Here is a 19,350-nt window from a genome sequence, read left to right on the forward strand (position 1 = left end):
AGTGCCAATAGTCCCTGAGTGAGGGATGGGGTCTCAGGGACCCTCCACATCCATAATGAAATAAATGTTAATGGGTCACATTTTGTGTATGTCTTAAGCAGATAGCCATCTCTCCTATGTTCATGAATGCAATGACAGTGTCATGTACAAAAGGCATCTTTTATTCCACGTAATCCTCTTCTCTCTCTGTCTCTTCTTCCAGAATGTTTGGTGAGCTGTGGAGGTAGTGATATAGCACAAACAAGCAAAACAACTAATGAATAATTTTGCATTGTTATAGAAGGGTCAAAGAGGATATTCTCTCTTAAATTCTTTTATGTGGTTCATATAATCATTACCAAAACACATGGCTCTTAGCTTAAGATGAGCACTTATTTAATTAGTTTGATTTTTGCCAACTTACAATGAAATATTGCTATAGCAGCAAGCTGAAAGGATGTTGTTGTAAAAAGACCTTTAAATTATACAAGTTCCACTTGCTAATCCATCTCAGGTTCAATGACTCTCCCACCATCCAAAGACCTGGGTCATCCTGAGATACAACACTTTGTGTTTTCAGAAGCCTGATTTTGCAGTGCCTAGGCCAGTGGCTCAATACTAAACACAGCACAGGCAAGCAAGGGCAGGCAATTTGTGTCTGTTTTGTGTCATGGTAAAACTGTGGTGCCAGCTGTCTGCCAGAAACTCTTCCCCCAAAATGCAAATATAGCAGACAATAATCAGTTCATTATACAGTGAAACAGCCAAGAAGAACCATTATGGTGATTGAAAACACTTGCTGGGGAAGCATTTCCCTGGCCCAGTCCACTGGCTGGCAAAGGGCAGTTGAACTAGGCTTTCCCTACATGCATAACTCCAGGATTGATATTATCACGAACTACAGTGTGATGGGTGCCCCCCTAGAGTTGTCTAATATGGTGTTCCACCTTCATGTGGCATAGAAAGAGCCAGTAGGAATGAAGGTGACCCTCCCGCTTCCTAATAATAATCATGCTTTCTGTGTTCATCTTCTTCCCACTACAGTAGAATCCCAGATTTCATCTGAGTTGCTCAGTCTTGTGCTCATCCTAAACCAGTAATTGTGGTCAGAAGATTGGAATGCTGTGAGACTAGAGAGAAAATTATAGGATCTTCAGCCACATGGACTGAGAGAGTGGGGGAGCTGATTACAATAAAAACAAGAAGTAGATGATAAGACAATAAAAACAACACATTTCCCCTAGCCCCCACTTAATAGGTAATGAAACTGTTAGAGCTCTGACACATGTGGACTCTATGTGTTTGTAACAATTAATGTAGGTGCCCTTTTTAACCTATTCGTTCCTGGGAAGGGTGAGAAATGTTGGTAATGAGCAATATGGAATGTTTCATTGTTTTAGACATGTATCATGGTTCACTGAGACTATGGAAGAACCAGAAGTGAACAGATAAATTTGTCACTGAGCAGAATAACAGATAAATTTGTCACTGGTTAGAGTTGTTGGCTCGGTGATGTTTGGTTGATTTTCCAGTTTATGAAGAACTGGAAGCTCAATTTTCTCGACAGATCTCACAACTAGAGCTCTGAGAAGCAAGCAACTCTAGTGACTGCCTTGCTTCTTTGCACTCCCAACTGTTGAAAGGAGGCTGTGTGCCTCCTTTGATTTGGATGTAACTCTACTTTGGGGAGAGCAAAGTCGCTCTCTGGCCTGAGGGGCTGTGTGTTTCAGAGTCTCACGGCATAGGATGTGGAGGCAGGAAGTGCTCTAAAGGTGACACATTCCCAGTGGATATCTGATTATGTGCCCTAATCTGCACAAGCAGCATATCCTTGAGGAACGCATTCTTAACTTCATTTTGTTTACTTTGTAATTCAGTTTTGCAGCAGTCCATCTTGAAAATACAGAAAGGATAATGATTTCACGAGAACTTGAGTTGAACTCAAGCGGAAGAAGAGGGAGTTAAGAGGCCTGCCCTGAAATCAACCTACTCACTTAAAGTAGATTTGAAGAAAAACAAAGCATGAAAACAACAAATCAGTCTGACTTATCTCAGAGCAGTGGATAAAATCATCCCCACAGGAGGAAATGTGTAACCAAATCCAGCAGTTTATCACCTCTTCCCAAGACCTTGAAATAGCTCTATGAATTTATATTGTTTCCAAAAGACATGTGAGCCATGCTGTCCTAACCTGTCTCACTGTGAACCTTGAAATCAATCCATTGATCTTTCAAACTTTGGGGAAATGATATGCTGCTAATGTCAATGAACTCGCTGCACTCACAAATGTCTTTTCACTCCTCAAGTTTAGTGAAGTGGAAGACAGGAAGGACATGCTTTCCTAAAAAGAACTACATATGCTCAAAGACCTCTATTTTCCAGACATGAGTGCCTTTCTGATAGAATACCTCCTTAACTTGAGAAGCTGTGCTTTCTCCCTTCCCACAAATCACTGGCTCCTCTGTACTTGCAAACATGACCGACTCCTATTTCCTCATGGAGATTTGATGAATGAAAATGGACAGTGTTCAAATATTTCCTCCTCCTGTCCCACAAAAAGACCAGGGCTGGATCCTCAGTGCCTCCTCATGCCATAGATCATCCTACCCTTCTTCAGTTGCCTTTATTTTTTTCATGTTGCCTCATTTTATTATCACTTATTTGATGGTAATTGTACCAGTGTTAAAACCTAACTTTGAAACAGCAAATATTTTATGCTAGACATATTCTGCACCCAGGTTTTGTTTTGTTTTCTATATTGTGGACATGATTTGATGTGATAATTCTTTCATTTAGCATACACATTACCTTTTTAATTTAAAAAAATAACTTTCATGTGTCTCTGTGCATGAGAGCTTATGAGTATATGTGAGTGTGCTTCTGTCTGTCTATGTGCGTGCATGCTTATGAGTGTGTCTCTGTATGCATGTGTGCTTATGAGTGTGTGTGTGTTTGTGTGTGTGTGCAGGTTTACTAGAAGGACAGAAGAGAGAGCTGGATCCCCTAGAGCTGGTGTTATAGGCAGTTACAGGCCATATAGCATGGGTGCTGGGAATTGAACTGTGCTCCTCTAAAAGAGATGCACTCTTAACTGCTTAGCTATATCTCCAGGCCCTAAATCAACTTTGATAGACAACTATAAGCAGTATATACAAAAATTCCTGAAATTAGGAAGATATACAAATAAAAAATATATAAGAACATATTACTAATACCTCTGAGGAAACTAGGAAACATGGTTGTGTGGGAACTTGAGGAACAGCTCTCATTTTTTCCCTGTAACTAGTAAATACATGCTGGTGTTCTTACCAACAGCTTCACAGAGAGGATGACATATCAGTGGTTCTCTAGGCCTAGATACTGATTGATAGTCAAAGGCTATTTCTGGGGTCAAAGGCTATTTATTAGCTATGTATGTTTCAGCACGTTAATTCATTTCCCTGCCCGTATTTTCATCTTTAGAACAGAGATAATGTAGTACCCATGATGCTACTGTGGGAAATACATGGGAGTGTATCTAACATAACATATTAGAAAATAGAAAGTTATGAGGTACCTGGCATTTTGCAAGTGCTTTCACGGATGTTTGTTGGTAGAGTTGTTATAAATGCTAAACCTAATAACACAAGAAAAAATTTCTTAAATACATTCTCAGGATGTAGAAGGCAGTGTCCTATGTATTTAGATCATATTTATCAAGCCATGAGCATACAGATTCCATTCCTAGCTCTTCCATTACAGATAGAATTTGTCTTGGAGGCATGCGCAAATGTATAATACCTAAGTATTCATCTATAAGATTTGAAAAGTTGTTTTCCACAAGATAACTGAAATGAAACGTTCTTTATAGTCAGGTATGATAGAAATTTTAAAATTTTTAACCATCTAAAATAAGACCAGAGTCCTTATAACTTTTTATTTATCCATAAAGTTCTGAAACTAATAATTTCATGGCTTCTGGAGCTTTTGTCAGACTCCACATGCTGGTTGTTATGTGAAGCATCAACTAGATTTAGGTCTTCAAAGATTTTTCTTTTAATCTTATAAAAATAGCTCAGCTTTATAAACTTCATGTAAAGAGGGCAGGATAGACTAAAAGTGACAACAAAATGGCCAGAGGGCAACACTGAATGAAAACTTTGAAGGAAACTCTTTTCACAGAAGAGTTGTCCAGATTTAATTAGTTCTGGAGGTTAAATGGGAGGGCATAAAGGCTACGGAGCCTGAAGGGACTGTAGGAGCAAAGTGTCAAGGAGAAGCCAGGCCTCACGTGGAGAAGCAAGTGTCATTGCTTGAAGTTTTAATAATTTGGTGTCTGGTGTCAAGCATCCTGATGTCCAGTGGCAGGGGAAGTGACATTGGGAAACATTAAGCAGCCCTGCAGTTTGCTGGAGGTGATCCATACCCTTTCTATCTTCTTAGTCTGCTGGGCATATTGTCCTTCATGTCAGTATGCCTTCTGTTTCATTCAGCATACCCAGTGTAGGAATGCCGTTGGTGCCAGCCACAAGGATCTGGTGCAAAGGCAGAGCTTCACCACCTATGTTCTTGCTCACTAGGAAAATTTACTCTTTCCTCAAATTATGGCACCAGCTGTATAAACATCATGACCGGAACTGTCAAAATACATTAGTTTATAGTTTAACTTCCTGGATCTCAGGACAGCAATGCTATGGGTGGAGTTGTGATGCATGTCTGCTTTTATTATAAAGCATCTGGAGAAATTTGAGCGTTGTAGAAACATCACCAACCCTGTACATACATAGCACTGCTGTGTCTTCAGTACTAGTTAACTCATGTTAAACATCGCAGAGAAGTGAGTGGGAGAGAACAGGTTTGTGAGGTAAATAACTTTCTCATCGATGACAACTCCAAGAAGCCAGAGAATAGGCTGGGCAGCTGAAGCCTAAACGACATGTTCAACATGATCACCTTTGTGTTTTTAAAAGCTGTGTGACTACCCATAGCATGCACACATACACATGGCAGTTTCTGTAGTTTTCTATCTACTAAAATACCTTAGTGTACTTCTACTAAAGAAAAAGTAGTAGCATTAAAAAACAATAGTTATTAAGGAAGTCAAAAATCAATACACATACATGTAACAACAATTAATGAATAAAAAATAATTTTGAAAAAGAACAAGGATTGGATATATGGGAGGGTTTGAAGGAAGGTAAGAGAAAGGAAAATGATATAAACATATTACAATCTCAAATAAATTTAAAAAAATGAAAACACCATAAACAAACTACCAGGTAAATCATCAGGAAGAATTGTGTGTAGTATGATCCACAAACACTTGATTGTTGTGGCTTTGTGTACCATGCTGGCAGGAAATGAGGAATTATAGTATTTTAAACCAAGGAGCAATAGGTAGGTGTTGCATGTCTGTAGCAGGCAAAGGACACTGCTTGTGAGACTTTGAATTGCTCTGGAAAAAAATAATTGCAAGAGAATATGGTTGAAGTTCTTTGAACATAGGTTACAGGTATTTAACATCTATGATGTTGTGTAAAATTTTCTATAACAGTTAAAAGATGTATGCATTGTATATAGTGATATGGATGTGAATTACACCAAACTTTGATTTATAACACATAATCTATACCAATAACAATTTTCTTTGTAGTTCTTGAAGTCATCAGTTATAGATAAGTTCACTTCAATTGAGAAATAGCTTTAGAACCTTCTATGAGATGGCAGTTCTGTCCTGATATAAAATCGTTGGCCCCTCAAATTGCATTATAGAACTTCTACAGCTGAACAGCAAGGGATGCTTGTGTTTGAGAAGATTAAGAATGAATTTTTTAATAGAATTGAAACAGACACTGAGGAGTCAATTCTGGATGCTGGATTCCAAGCCATGAAATATATGGAAGTAAAACAAACAAACAAACAAACAAACACCTTATAAGCTCTATTTGTGGGTTTCAGAATCTCCAAATTTCAGTTTGGTGGATTAGTGATAAATTGATGTTGAGTGAGTGTGGGGCCATGGTCTATATAGTGCTCAGAGTTTCCAGCAGATGTGTGTTTGATTCCACTTTCATCCTGAAATATTCATACTCACTGTAGTCGGGTACTATTGCTGTGCTGTGAATCTGAACCATCTCGGCTTTGACTTGTTCCCCAGGGCAGCATAGTGAGGTGAGGTGTGAGGGCACCATCTTATCCATTGATGGCTCCTGATTGATGGACTACAAGGAGGTATTAGAAGTTTTGGTGAGATTATTAGAGGGATTGGTACTTGGAAGCCTGTGCTTAGAGGTGTCTATCCTGTAAGCAGTCCCTTCCTCTCTGAGGCTGGTTGCTTCCTAGTCGCCATGAGATGAGCAGCATCAACTGGGTTCCAGAGTGATGGATTCAAATGATCATGGACCAGGATATAGATATGAGATTTCAAACCATTGCTAAAAGAACCCTGTTTTTCTTTTAAAAGGTTTTCTTTTCTTGTTTCTTTCTAGTATTTTGCTATTGCAACGAAAAGCTGACTAATACAGATGCAGGTAGACTTGAAAGAGGAAAATCTGGGACAATTCAATATCAAGGTTCTTGCAATAATTCAGATAAAAAAACACTCTAAAAGGACTAAAAAAGGACTCTATTTCTTAATTTATTTATTCAACCTCGTAAAACCTTATTTTGACTGTGAAAGAAATGTTATATGTAGAAATGAGAAATTGATTTTAAAAGAAAGGTTAGTTTTAGCAGGGAGATTAATCTATCTGATGTTGATGCTTAGGATACAGTGTTGAGCAAAATGGTTGATAACTGACTTCATGGAGCTTGTAGTTATGTGCAAGGGGAAAATCAATCAGTTTAGCAAACAAGCTAATTTTGAGATAATGACAAAAATAATAATGATGTTGATGATGATAATAACAAATGATAAGAAGAAATCAGATAGAAATGTGTTCTTAGGAGTCATTTATTTGGATTTTCTTGTCTTGATTCTTTTCTTGCCCAGGAGAATAATTTGAGCTATAACCTTGAAGGCATGAAGGAAAGTAAATGCCCTTCGTGTAAAGCTCAAGTACATGAGTGTGGACGGGTATGGTGTGATAAAGGTTCCAGGGCCAGGCTGTCTGTCTCCACATGTTGGCAAGAGGACAGGAGGCTAAGTCATGAGACAATAAAGGGCAATCAGAGCAGGCAGGTCCTGGTTGGCCTGGACAGAGTCTGATTTCATTCTCGGTCAATACAAAGGCGTGGGGTGGGTTAAGGAGCAAGGGAGCAGAGGGGAAGGTTATGCTTGTGACACAATCTGATAATTGAAGCCACTGCTATGATGAGATGCCCAGGGGAGAGAGCAAAGGAGAAACTTTGAGAAGTATCTGTATTTTAGCAGCAAAGGAGAAAGTGGAAGGTCAAAGACATAGGAGAGGAAGCAAAAGAGTGTTGGTGCTGAGTCCCCAAGGAAGAGGAAATTTACAAATGAGAAGAGTGATGTAATTCACAAGGTGTCAAGGGATCACAAAAGAGGAAGGCAATAAAATCAGATAGACTGTAAGACTCCCACTCACATGATGATAGACTTAACTTTCTATATTTTGTGGAAGAATTTACTTAGTCCAAAACTAGATACAGCTCCTGATTGATAGTATTAAAGTTTGGTTTATAGATAGGTGGGTTTTTTTTTCATATCAGAAGTAGATTTATACATACAAACAAGATTGTTATACCTTTGATGGTTGAGGCAATGGCTCACTCAGTAAAGTGCCAACAGCTCAAACATGAAGACATTGAGTCCAGATCCCCTGAACACACAAACACAAATATAAACACACACACACACACAGAGAGAGAGAGAGAGAGAGAGAGACCTTTGACATGTATTTCTACCATAGTTTTACAATGGGGTATTTGGAAGTGAATAAGTACCACCTTTGGGCATGAACTCACCATCTGGTAGGGACTAGATGTTCACGGGAAAGGAGTAACCAGAATGGCAGCCACAGCATGGGCTTAATCTAGGAGCCAGGTTCAGAGAACCGGATGTTTCATCTGCTATGGAGGAATTAGGCTGCTAAAGAGTGTCAGTGGGAAGTTGTGGGAGGTTTCGATGCCACAAGTTTTATCTGTCTATATTTTTCGTTTGTTTAGTTAAAAGACTGATGCAGACAGAGCATCTTGGGACCATCAGGTCTGCCTTGAGGTTTGAAATATAATCAGATAATCTAGGATAATTGACTTTTTGTTGTCATTGTTGTTGTTCTTACTCTAGTTTACCCATGAGCGTAATCACATCATAAACACCTTCACGGGAACATGTACTTAACACGTGACACCTGGAAACCAAAGCCTGGCACAGTCAACACAAAAGCTGAGCACTTCAGACAATTTTCAAGGAAGGTCACCAGAATGTGCATTGTGAATACATTAAACACTGAATGTTCACAGCTATGGGGGACTTCTCTATATATAGTTCTCATTAGTAATGAAATCACCCTCAAGCTTAGGTTGTCTTATTTGTCTGTCAATGATTTAAAAGATTTTATGAAGTTCTTTTAAAACTATTTTATGCGTTTTATTTATTTATTATCTTTTCATGTATTTATGTTTACGGATATTTTGTCTTTATGTATGTCTGTGCACCATCCATTTGCCGGTCAACTACAGAGACCAGAAAAGGACATTCATCTTTAAGTTTTATCTACTTAAACATAGCTTCAGCCACAACAGTATGGACCACGCTATCTTATGGAAAGTGATTGTCAAATATGGATTCCTGAAAAAAATTGGAAAAGAATAGTAAACTATGAATTCAGAGTCATAGATCATGAAACTGAAGAATTTAAGGCAAAATTGGGAGAAAAATAAAGTGAAACTAGGGATAAGTAAATATAAGTGAAATACAAGTGTCACTGTCTGAAAGCACAGCTTTTAGCAGAGATGTGGAGTAATTTTTACTGGAGTCAGTGCTGTTGGTTTCAGAAGCTGTAACTAACATGGCATCCTAAGGTGTTAGTCTAGGCAGAAATTAGTTTATATGTGACACCTATCTAATTTCTCTATCTCTTAATTTGAACAAAAGCTCAAAAAGCATATATATATATATATATATATATATATATATATATATATATATGTATGTGCGTACGTATGTATTTGCACCAGCTGTGGTGGATTTGAAAAATCTTCAAATAAAAGATAATCATTCCCCATCAATCCATGTACTTTTTGTCCCAGAAGTAATGACTTCTAAAGTCTGCATGTAACAGCTGTAAGGTTTTTCTTTGTATGCCCTCTGACCTGACAGGGCAGCCAGCTTCATGGATATGCACACACTTGCGTATCTACAACCTCTTCCCCTCCTGTTGATACAGAATAAAATATTAGCCAAAACTTTGCTTTGTTTAGTCAACATTTACAAGACTGCATCTTTATTTTTATTGACTAAACGGCATGTTCATGATTGGATATTTCAAAACCTATTAAACAGTACTTCAGTTAGATATGTTCAATCTCATTCAAATAAGTTCAAATGGCTTTTGCTGTAATATATTGTGTGGGGCTAAAATAAACAGTGCTTCAGTGAATATATTTATATACATATATGCAATTTTTTCTGTTACTTTGTGTACAGTGTGGATTCAAAGATTCAGAAATATACATACTATATAAAAAGAGGTTATAAATATAGACATATAATAATATATTACATTGCAAATACTCTTGATCCTGGTGTCCACTTGTGCTCTCAATATTGTGTGTAAATGTGCTTTTATCAACTCTTAATTATTCAAAATTTTAGCTGAAAAATTCAGCATATAAAACTGGCCACTTTCTTTACCTTGTACATGGTAGATTATATGAGGACGAGAACATAAGAGCTTTTTAAATGTTTCTTCCAGGTGCACAGTGGAAATGACATAGAGGAGGTAACAAGCAAGAGAATAAGAGGATTTCATAGTATGGAAGCCAGAGGTCAGAACCACCTGGGACACAAGGAGGCCCTTCTACTTCGAAGTAGCTGAATGGCAAACATTGCTCCTAGTAATAGAAGGATGTAGAAAATAATTCTTTGAGAGTAAAAAGTTTTTCTTTTGAAGGTAGAAATATTCAGTAGATCCAAACTATGTAATACATTTAAGGCATTGTTGATCCAACTGTTTGAATTTAAATGGTGAATCTAGTGATGTGTGTTCTTGATGTATGGATCATAGCCTTTGTCTTCCAAAGGGTATTTTAATCAAAGTATTAAAAATAGCCTAGAGTCTTTTTCAAACAGTTAATTCCAGCTGCTTTTTTTGTAATCTATCATACATTATCTTTCTGATGGATGGGTGGCCAAATGCAGATAAAATTAGCTTTTCAGTCATTCATTTTAAATTGCTCTCAAGTTCTTTGGAAGCAAATTCCATTTTAGAAGAATATGATTCAAGTCTCAGACAAAGAGATAATGGTCCTATATTTCATTCTATGAGCAATAACAGTTTAAGTCGTGTGATTCAGAAATGTAGAAACTTATGTATTAAGTTGATGAAAATTAAGGCTTGATATAGCAATAAAACCAGCAACCTAAAGCTTCCTAGATTGATGTTCATAGCATAATATTTTCCTGTCAAGTATTAGGTGGAATGAAAGTCTATAAAGATAATACATGGTACAAAGCTTTCCTCTCTTGTATATAAATGAAAAAGCCAATGCCTGTATGGCATAATAGAAGCAGAAATGATAAGATTTACTGATACCTGGATAAAAACAGTACTGCTTTTGGAATGCCATTATTAAGTAATGGTAGAAAGTGGAAAATTAAGTCAATAATGCTCTATCCTCATAAAAAAAGGCATATCTGGCCTTTGATTGAAGGTATATTCACCATATAGAAGGAAAATCACCATGAGAATTTTACTGTGTTAATGTGAATAATATGAATAAACTATACATGAACTTAATTTCATTACTCAAACCATTTTGCCTAAATTAGTACATTCAATTTCAAGTTGAAATTATATACATTTTCATAAAAAATAATTTAGAATATATGAAATATATTGTACAAGGTAAGTTTACAGTCTGAAGCTGTGTAAACCAGGTTCCTACTATTACCCTGATAGCACATATTTAGCTATGAAGCAGTGAGGAGTTTATTACTGATCTCTCTGGGGAGGGAAAACACAGGATTATTCCTTAATATCTCAAGTTTTGTGATAGGACCTTAATAGTATCTGAAAGTGACTAATAGTATCTGAAAGAGCAGGTTGGTACCCAAGGGGGAACTTCCTTTCTCTCTGAAGAGGAAAGGAGAGCCTGGGGAGCAGGAGTGTGTGAGGGGAGGTGGACTCGGAGAAGAGGAGGGGGGACCGCAAACGGAATAATAAAGTGAATAATGGGAAAATAAGAGATGACTCTGTGGTTAAGAGCACTGGCTGCTCTTCCTGAAGACTTGAGTTCAATTCCCAGCACCCACATGTCAGCTCACAACTATCTGTAACTCCAGTACCAGGGGATCTGACACCCTCACGCAGACAGATACTGTCAAAACACCAATGAACATAAAGTAAAATTAAATATTTTTTAAAAATCTCTTGATACAAACTAAGAAACAGGAAAAAAAAGAGTAAAACCTATAAGGTTGTAAGAAGAGATCTCAGTAAGTAGTCTACCCACTCAGACTGCAAGCGGCCTATTTTTCTTGACGGATTGGCCTCTGCATAACATGGGTGTTTTTATTGATGGCCAGGACAGTCGATGGGAACAAGAGTAGCTCTCAAGGGAAGACTGCACAGACTACCATAGTTCTTCAATTGCAAGGAATTGACTAGAGCCTAGGTTTCTCAGTCTAAAAGTCCATGTCTTTTAGAAACTACCAAATACACCTTTTAAAAATGTGCAAAATCCCAATTAGGTTTCACCATGAATGTCCACTATAAATACTGTCATGTCTGTTCAGACATTGTCAAACAGAATGTCCAGTTAACTTCATCAGTAGATAGGGTTGAATTCTTAGCTAATGTGACCTGTGCTGTTTCAAGGGACAAGGGCCTCATTTAATATTCCTCTTTCATTCTCCAAAAATTTTTCATGAATTTTAACGAGAATCCTTGAATTTCTGTTCTGCATTTGGCCACGTGAATTATCCAGCTAGTTCTATGTGTGTTCCCAGCAACCCTATTAGGCATCTCTCAACCACCTGTAACTCCAGTTTCCGAGGACATGGTACCCTCTGGCTACCATAGGTGCATGCACAAACATACGGTACATAAACTCCAGCACGCACATGTATGCACATAAAAGCTTTAAAATATTTTGAAAACATGAAAATGAACATGAACATAATATAATCTTCAACATCATGCTATTTCCATTCTAGTGTTAAACATTTGTTGAGTATTTTTAGTCTTTTCAAGGTTATTGATGGTTGCATAAAACTGATTGGCAAAGTAAGAGGTTAGATTTCACCATTTCTGTGAGAAGCAAATGCAAGGGGCAAAGAAGCTACATGTTCATGTAGATTCAGAGGTGTTAGAAGCTGACTGTTATCCTTATTAAATATACATAGACATAGCACATGCTGGAGATTTAGATACTATGAGTGTTAGAATATCACTTTAGTCAAGGGGAACTGGTTTGTTTATTTAAAAAATGCTTTAGATAAAGTTTTAAGATAAAATTTATTTAAAAAAAAACATGTGCTATCTGTAAAATGAGTACTGACTCTTGGAATTTTTATCTGGAGCAAGAATCAGAAAGTATTTTCTTAGTATGTTTACTGAGATCGAGATGGTGTTATCTATACTAGCTTAGGAGGTTGGGCTTGGCATACAAGGCATCTTGTGAAAGCGGAGAAGTGGAAATTTCACAACAGTCTATGAGCCTACTAAGAATCGGCCTGTTGTTGTGTTTATTTCACCACACATATCTACTATTGAAATTTCTTGTGTAATTGTCATTTCTACAGTTGAACTGAGCACTAGAAATAAAGCATAATGTATAATGTGATTTTATTTAGACTGTAAATTGGAATTTACAATATGGACACCATCAAAAATATCAAGCTAATGGACTGTTGTTTGTTAAGGCAACTCTCTAGAAGAACACTAAGAGATGAGAAATACAATAGAAATACAAGTTCCATCACATGAAGAAAAGGTTATTTCTTATGACGGAAATGACTCCTTATTATATTTCATTTTCAGTGTTAACAAGCAACTTGACAAACCAATATTATGAGACTTCCAACCAAGACACGAGCTAATTTCTTTCACTTGCAATGATTATTTTATGGTAAAACTCAAAATTAAGGTAATGCCCAATTGGTTTGCTCATATGTGTTCTGGATATTTATTAAATCATTACTTTTCCGAATGACATTTCACTGAGCCTCTTTTAGCTTGAAAATATGCATGTGATTTTTTTTATCTTCCATTATTATTCATCTTCTCCATAATTGTAATAAAATAATGAGAATAAAGAGATGCATGTTTTTGGCAAGGTGAGATAACTGAATTTTAGTGTCTATGAATTCCTTCTATGTGTTATAAACATACAAATACACAGGCTACAATGCTGAATAAATAGATGTGTGTAATTGTCTAGTACTTTGTAATCATTTCTTTTAAAGGAACAAGCTTCACTTAAAACAATAGCTCGAACATACATCCATTTATCCTTTACATGCTTGAGTGAATGTGTAGTTTTAACTACATTTTTATGCTTGTATGTGTGCAAACACAATCCAAAGAAAAGTGAAATATACTAGAATTACCATCTTGTTTGCTTTCATGAATAATAATGAAACCAGAGCTATGCTTCACTGGAATTTGTGTGTGGCATTTTGTATAGCTGTATTGATTATCAGCCTACTACATCCTCACATATAAAAGGAAGTGCTCTTGAAGATGACAGAAAGATTGGGTAAGGCATTTAAGACCTCAAATTTGTACAGACGGATCTGTCAATAGTTAGTTCCTTATCCCTTTGCTTTTTTAGCTCTTTTTTTTTTTTGAGCGGTCTTGAGTGGTCTTGCATATTGGCTAGTGGAGCTGAAATTGATATAAACAAGGTTATTCTTTAGTACACTGACAGTTTGTGTCCTTGTTTGTCAGCAGTGGAAAACCTAGAAATGATGCCTTGCCATTAGGAAGTATATCAAGGAAGTGAACTACAAACGAAAGCCTAGCTGGAGCAGACATCATCTCTCCAATGTCAGGAATTGACTATCGTGGAGCTGCTTCAAAGACTAATTTTGTCTGTGGTTCAAGTAAAGCCAATTCATACTGCAAAACAGATTGGCAATGACTGGGTGTAATTACTATTTGAAAGCTATCCCATGACCTAGATGAAAAAAGTCACAGGCCAGATTTCTTAGTGGACAGATGTCCACTTCACCAATGGCTAGCTCCCAAAAATGGGGTAGTAACTGAATGCAAATAGAATGAGTTTCAAGGTAATATCTGCGCAGCCAATCTCTAAACACCAATATCATACCAGGACTGCTGCTGTACAACAGCACCTTCAGAGAACTTGTAAACTGCATTTTTTTTACCTTTGAGCCATAATTTTTAAAACACAATATTAGCATATTTATGGATTAATGATATTTTGTTCTTTTCTGTCCCTCATAGGAATATAATTTTCAGACATAACATATAACATAATAAAAGGACAGTTATCATTTTATAAAATATTATTGGGCTTTATTAAAACAAACACAAATAATTTTTAAAATTTGAAATCATGTGGAATCTAAGTTAAGAAAAACAATATTTCAAAGTGTATAAATCTTTCCATGATTTTATTTTAATTTATATATTCACTTTACATCCAGATCATAGCCCCCTTCCTCCCTTCCTCCCACTCCAACCTTCCCATTCCTTTTTCCTTATCCCTCTTCCCCTTCTCCTCAGAAAAGGAGAGCCTCCCTCCACCCGCCAACCCACCCCAGCACAACAAGTTGCATCAGGACTAAGCTCATCCTCATCCACTGATGAGGTCAGGCAAGGAAGCCCCATTAGGAGGTAGTGATAAAAAAGCTTTCAACAGAGTTCATATTATAGACAGCACCTGCTCAACTTGCTAGGGGACCCACAAGAAGATCAAATTGTCCATTGGCTACATATGTATAGGGGGCCTGGTCCAGTCCATGCATGCTCTTTGGTTGGTGCTTCCATCTCTATAAGCCTGCATAGGCCTCGGTTAGTTGACTGTGTTGGAGGTGGAGCTCGGGAAGTCCTGTGGAAGGGGGTGGCGGTAGAAGGACATGGAGGCGACATGAACACAAGAATTTCCAATGATTTTAGATTAGACTTATGCAGTGATGTTGAAATATCAGAGTGGGGAATAGCACTTTGACAATTTTCAAAAGCTATAAAAATGAATTTGTTTATAATGAGTTTAAACAATTTTCTAATAGTCACATAATACCGTGTAACATGTGAAGTAAAATGTCAAGAGTAGACCAGAGAGCTCTGCTACCACGGCTACCCTAGAGCTTGATGCACTCATTCGCACTGCTCGTGCTTAGACAGTTTAAGTCTTGGCGAATATTTTCAACTGCATGAAAGAATCAACTGCATCTTTAGAAATGATCAGTTTGAATCTGTACATAGAGAACATTAATCCACCTTCTAGTGTCTTTGCTCAGATCTTTGCAAAGAATTTAATTATTACTACAAGCCTTGTGCTTCTAACAGAGTCATTTTGTTTGTATCACTATTTATATTTGGGTATGGGTATTGTGCAAAGTGTCCATCTGAAGCCTCGGAGGGCATCAGAGTCTCGGGAATTGGAGTTATGAATGGCTCTTAGTCACCATGTGGTTGCTGAGAACTGAACCCAGGTCCTCTGGAACAGCAACAAGTGCATTTAACCACTGAGCCCTCTCTGCAGTCCCTTGGTTCAGGTCTCCATAGTAACGCTGTACACTGGGAAACACACAATATGTTATGAAGACAGCATCGTCTGTGGAAAACAAGACCCTGGTCTTCATTTCCCAGTTTGCTACTGATTCTCTGTGTTTTCAGTACAATGTGTTCTTCCCGGGGTTGAGCTCTGTCATGTGTAGAAAGTAGAATAACAATCCAAATTATTTGCTAAGCAAAGAGTCAATATTTCTAAATATTGCTTTGCACAGAATAAGCATTCAAGAACTTCATTTTTCAGTAAAAGTCATTTTCTTAAAAAAAATTAACAACTAAAAGATAAGTTGCCATATTTTGACCATTTTCCACTTTCTCTTCCTTTACTAGATGATGACTTCTTTCATGAACTCCCAGAAACCTTTCCATCTGACCCACCCGAGCCATTACCACACTTCCTCATTGAGCCGGAGGAAGCATACATTGTGAAGAACAAGCCTGTGAACCTGTATTGTAAAGCCAGCCCCGCCACCCAGATCTACTTCAAGTGCAACAGCGAGTGGGTTCATCAGAAGGACCACGTGGTAGATGAGAGAGTTGATGAAAACTCTGGTGAGTTTGGGATTGTGGTCCGGGGCGTGTTTACTCCACTGAGCTATTGTTGTAAGACAGCTTTATTTAGAGAAGCTGAGAACGGAGTCATCATTCTGTGGCAAAAAGCTTTGAATCAGTTTGGTTAAGAATTAATGATCTCATTCTGTGCAATGCAAAGCAAGCCATGAGGAATCAATGCTTTATTGTTGCCACACTACAGACTGTTCAATGAGATACATAATATCGAACCTATAGAATTAAGGTGAAACATCCTCACAAATTTCTTTGAATGTCACTTGCATAGTAGTCAAAGGCATATGTCCCAAAACCCAGGAAAAATGTGCAAATGGGAATACATTGTGCTTGTTGGCATCACTGCCCAATATTGATCCACATACTGAGTGGATATCACTTTATATAACATTTTAATTTAGTACTTGAAAATAGTTATTACTGAATCTTTCATGATGTTTTATTTCACAACTACAAATTAAAGATAGTTATGTAATATCTCATATTTCTCTCAAATTATAAAGATAGATATCTTTCTTCTGTGGCTTAAGTGTCTTCATACCCAGTAGGGAAAATAGCACTGTAAAAATTCAGATGTAAATCTGTAATATTATGACTTTAAGATATATATTGTAGATATGAAGACATTATTAACCAACATCCAACTAAAAGGAAATAAAATGACTGAAATGGAAATCATTTTTTACATCTTATCTTTCACAGATACCTCCATATACAAAAAGCAGATTCAGGTTTTCAAAATTGCAGATAATTTCTGTTTGTGCCTAACTGTTGGCTTAACCCAAAACAAGGACAGACCAGCAAATAACAGCACATATTTCAACCTCCCTACAACTATGTCATTTGAAGAGATGGTAACTGAAGACCTAGACTAGGCTATTGACTGAGAAGAGGCGACTCTAAAAACCACGTGGAATGTCAGGAAATCAAGTAGCATCTCAGCATAATTGCTGGTCATTTATTAATCAGTATGCTCATTGACTGTAAGCTGCTGACTACAGAAATAACTGATTATCCAAGAATGGGCAAGCTTACATGAAGGAAATGCCGGACCTCTTCATCTAATTACTCAGAAAATAACTCTACCAGATGTTGACAAAAATCTCAAGTGAATAGAATTTTATTGATTTCAGCTCATTTGTTTGTAAAGATTTCAAATACAAAGGCTTTTAATGATGAGTGCAAGTTATCAAAATCTAAAAATAAGAATCACAATATATTTAGGCATGTCATTAATAATTAATAAAAATGTCTATATAGGAAGATTATGAATAAAAATAGAACTTCTCATATTCATATTCAGCATTTCTGATAACTTCTCAGTATGTTAGTAACACACACCAGTATTCTCCAAATACTGGTTTTCTATGTTCTACACACAAAATTAATTGTGTGTATATCAATAATTCAAGTTACCTTTTATGTAACTGCAAACAAAAAATGATTACATGTTTTCACTCAAATACAGGATGAGTGGATAAGAATTAAGGAAAAAATTTCAGTACCTGAGATCAGAGAGAAAATCACATTTTTTGTTGGCTTTAATTTCCAAATGAAACTTTGCAAGAAATTTAGTAACCATCCTCATGTTGCCATACTAGACACATATAAGAGGAGGATCTCCAGACGCTAGTACTGAGTGACTCACACTAACATATTAACAAGTGTCTTAAGTAACCTAGATCATTAAGATGTATACAGCTTACAAAGAAAGAGAAAAAATTAGCACTTATGACATGTGGCATCATTTTGTAACATGGAAAACAAGTGGTTTCAAAGAAAAATTTACAAATATTGAGAATACAAAAAAAAAAAACTAGCTGGTCAAAATTGTTTAACTTGTTAATTTTTTAGGTACAGGTAGCCAATTCAAATTCAAATGTAATGAGGCACACCAGTTAGAATATCAGTGGGGCATAGACTCCACCGCTGAGATTCACACCCAGCATTAGAAAGAAAAATTTCAAATTCTACTCAGTTGTAAAAACTGTGTATGTACAGAACACACATATGTGTATATAGTTCCTGAATAAAAGAAATAAATGATTTGAGATATGTGCTACTTATAAGTGCTTTAATAAGATTACCCCGGTTTATGTAGAATAACTTCCAAGAATAGCTGAATGAAACCTGAAATATAAGCACAATCAAAAAAATCTTTATAAACATTTTTTTTTTAAAAGCCATTAAAAGGTGTTTGATCATCACAGGAGACAGAAGACAGATTAACAGTTAAAATTTGCTTAGATAAAATACTAAAATACTTTAAAACTTCTAGAATATTATAATGGCTATTTTAGCCAGTTAAAAGATAATTGGCACATGAGATAGCAAGGTAGGAAGTTAAAAAGGAAAGAAATGGATACACGAAACATGCATCCTAGTTCATCATTTAGAGAAAGTTCTAGATGTTCTAGCGTGACATCAGCAACTCTATGACCACCACCAGCACCAGCAGCGCCACCACTACAATCACTACTACCACTATCATAATCACCATCACTATTTTTATTTTGGCCATTTATTGGTTGATAACTGAGTATCAATAATGGGAAGTCAAGTCTTTTAATTTAAAACACAAAACAAAAAAAAAATCTTATAGGAAATCATTATGAAGTTTAATTTAAAAACCCTACAAACAGAGCCAAGGAGAGTATTTTTAAAAACTTTTATCAACATATTGATGAATATGACTCAAAGATGTGACTTAGATACTATGTAAATATCTTTTAAATCATATTTTAGAAAATGTACCAGCACCCAAAACAAAACCAACCAGTGTTTGAACATGGAATTATAGGGAAAGGAATCTAATTGCACAAATTACAATGACAGTGTAAAAATATCACCAATATTGGAATAACTATATCTCCTTCATTGCAGTAAATGAGTCTAGGGATGTCCTTCAAGTAAAATTCTGTATATACACTGATTTTTC

General features: G+C 36.5%; 1 protein-coding gene across 1 annotated transcript in view; it reads left to right on the forward strand.

The window, feature by feature from the left end:
- Positions 1-19,350, forward strand: part of Unc5c (unc-5 netrin receptor C) — a 307,297-nt gene that overhangs the window by 148,611 nt on the left and 139,336 nt on the right. The window contains exon 2 of the mRNA XM_055628168.1: positions 16,176-16,397. Coding sequence (XP_055484143.1) covers positions 16,176-16,397 — 222 coding nt within the window. The remainder of the gene's footprint in view (positions 1-16,175; positions 16,398-19,350) is intronic.

This window comes from Psammomys obesus, unplaced genomic scaffold, assembly GCF_907164565.1.
Source record: "Psammomys obesus unplaced genomic scaffold, mPsaObe1.curated_primary_1811, whole genome shotgun sequence".
Lineage (NCBI taxonomy): Eukaryota > Metazoa > Chordata > Mammalia > Rodentia > Muridae > Psammomys > Psammomys obesus.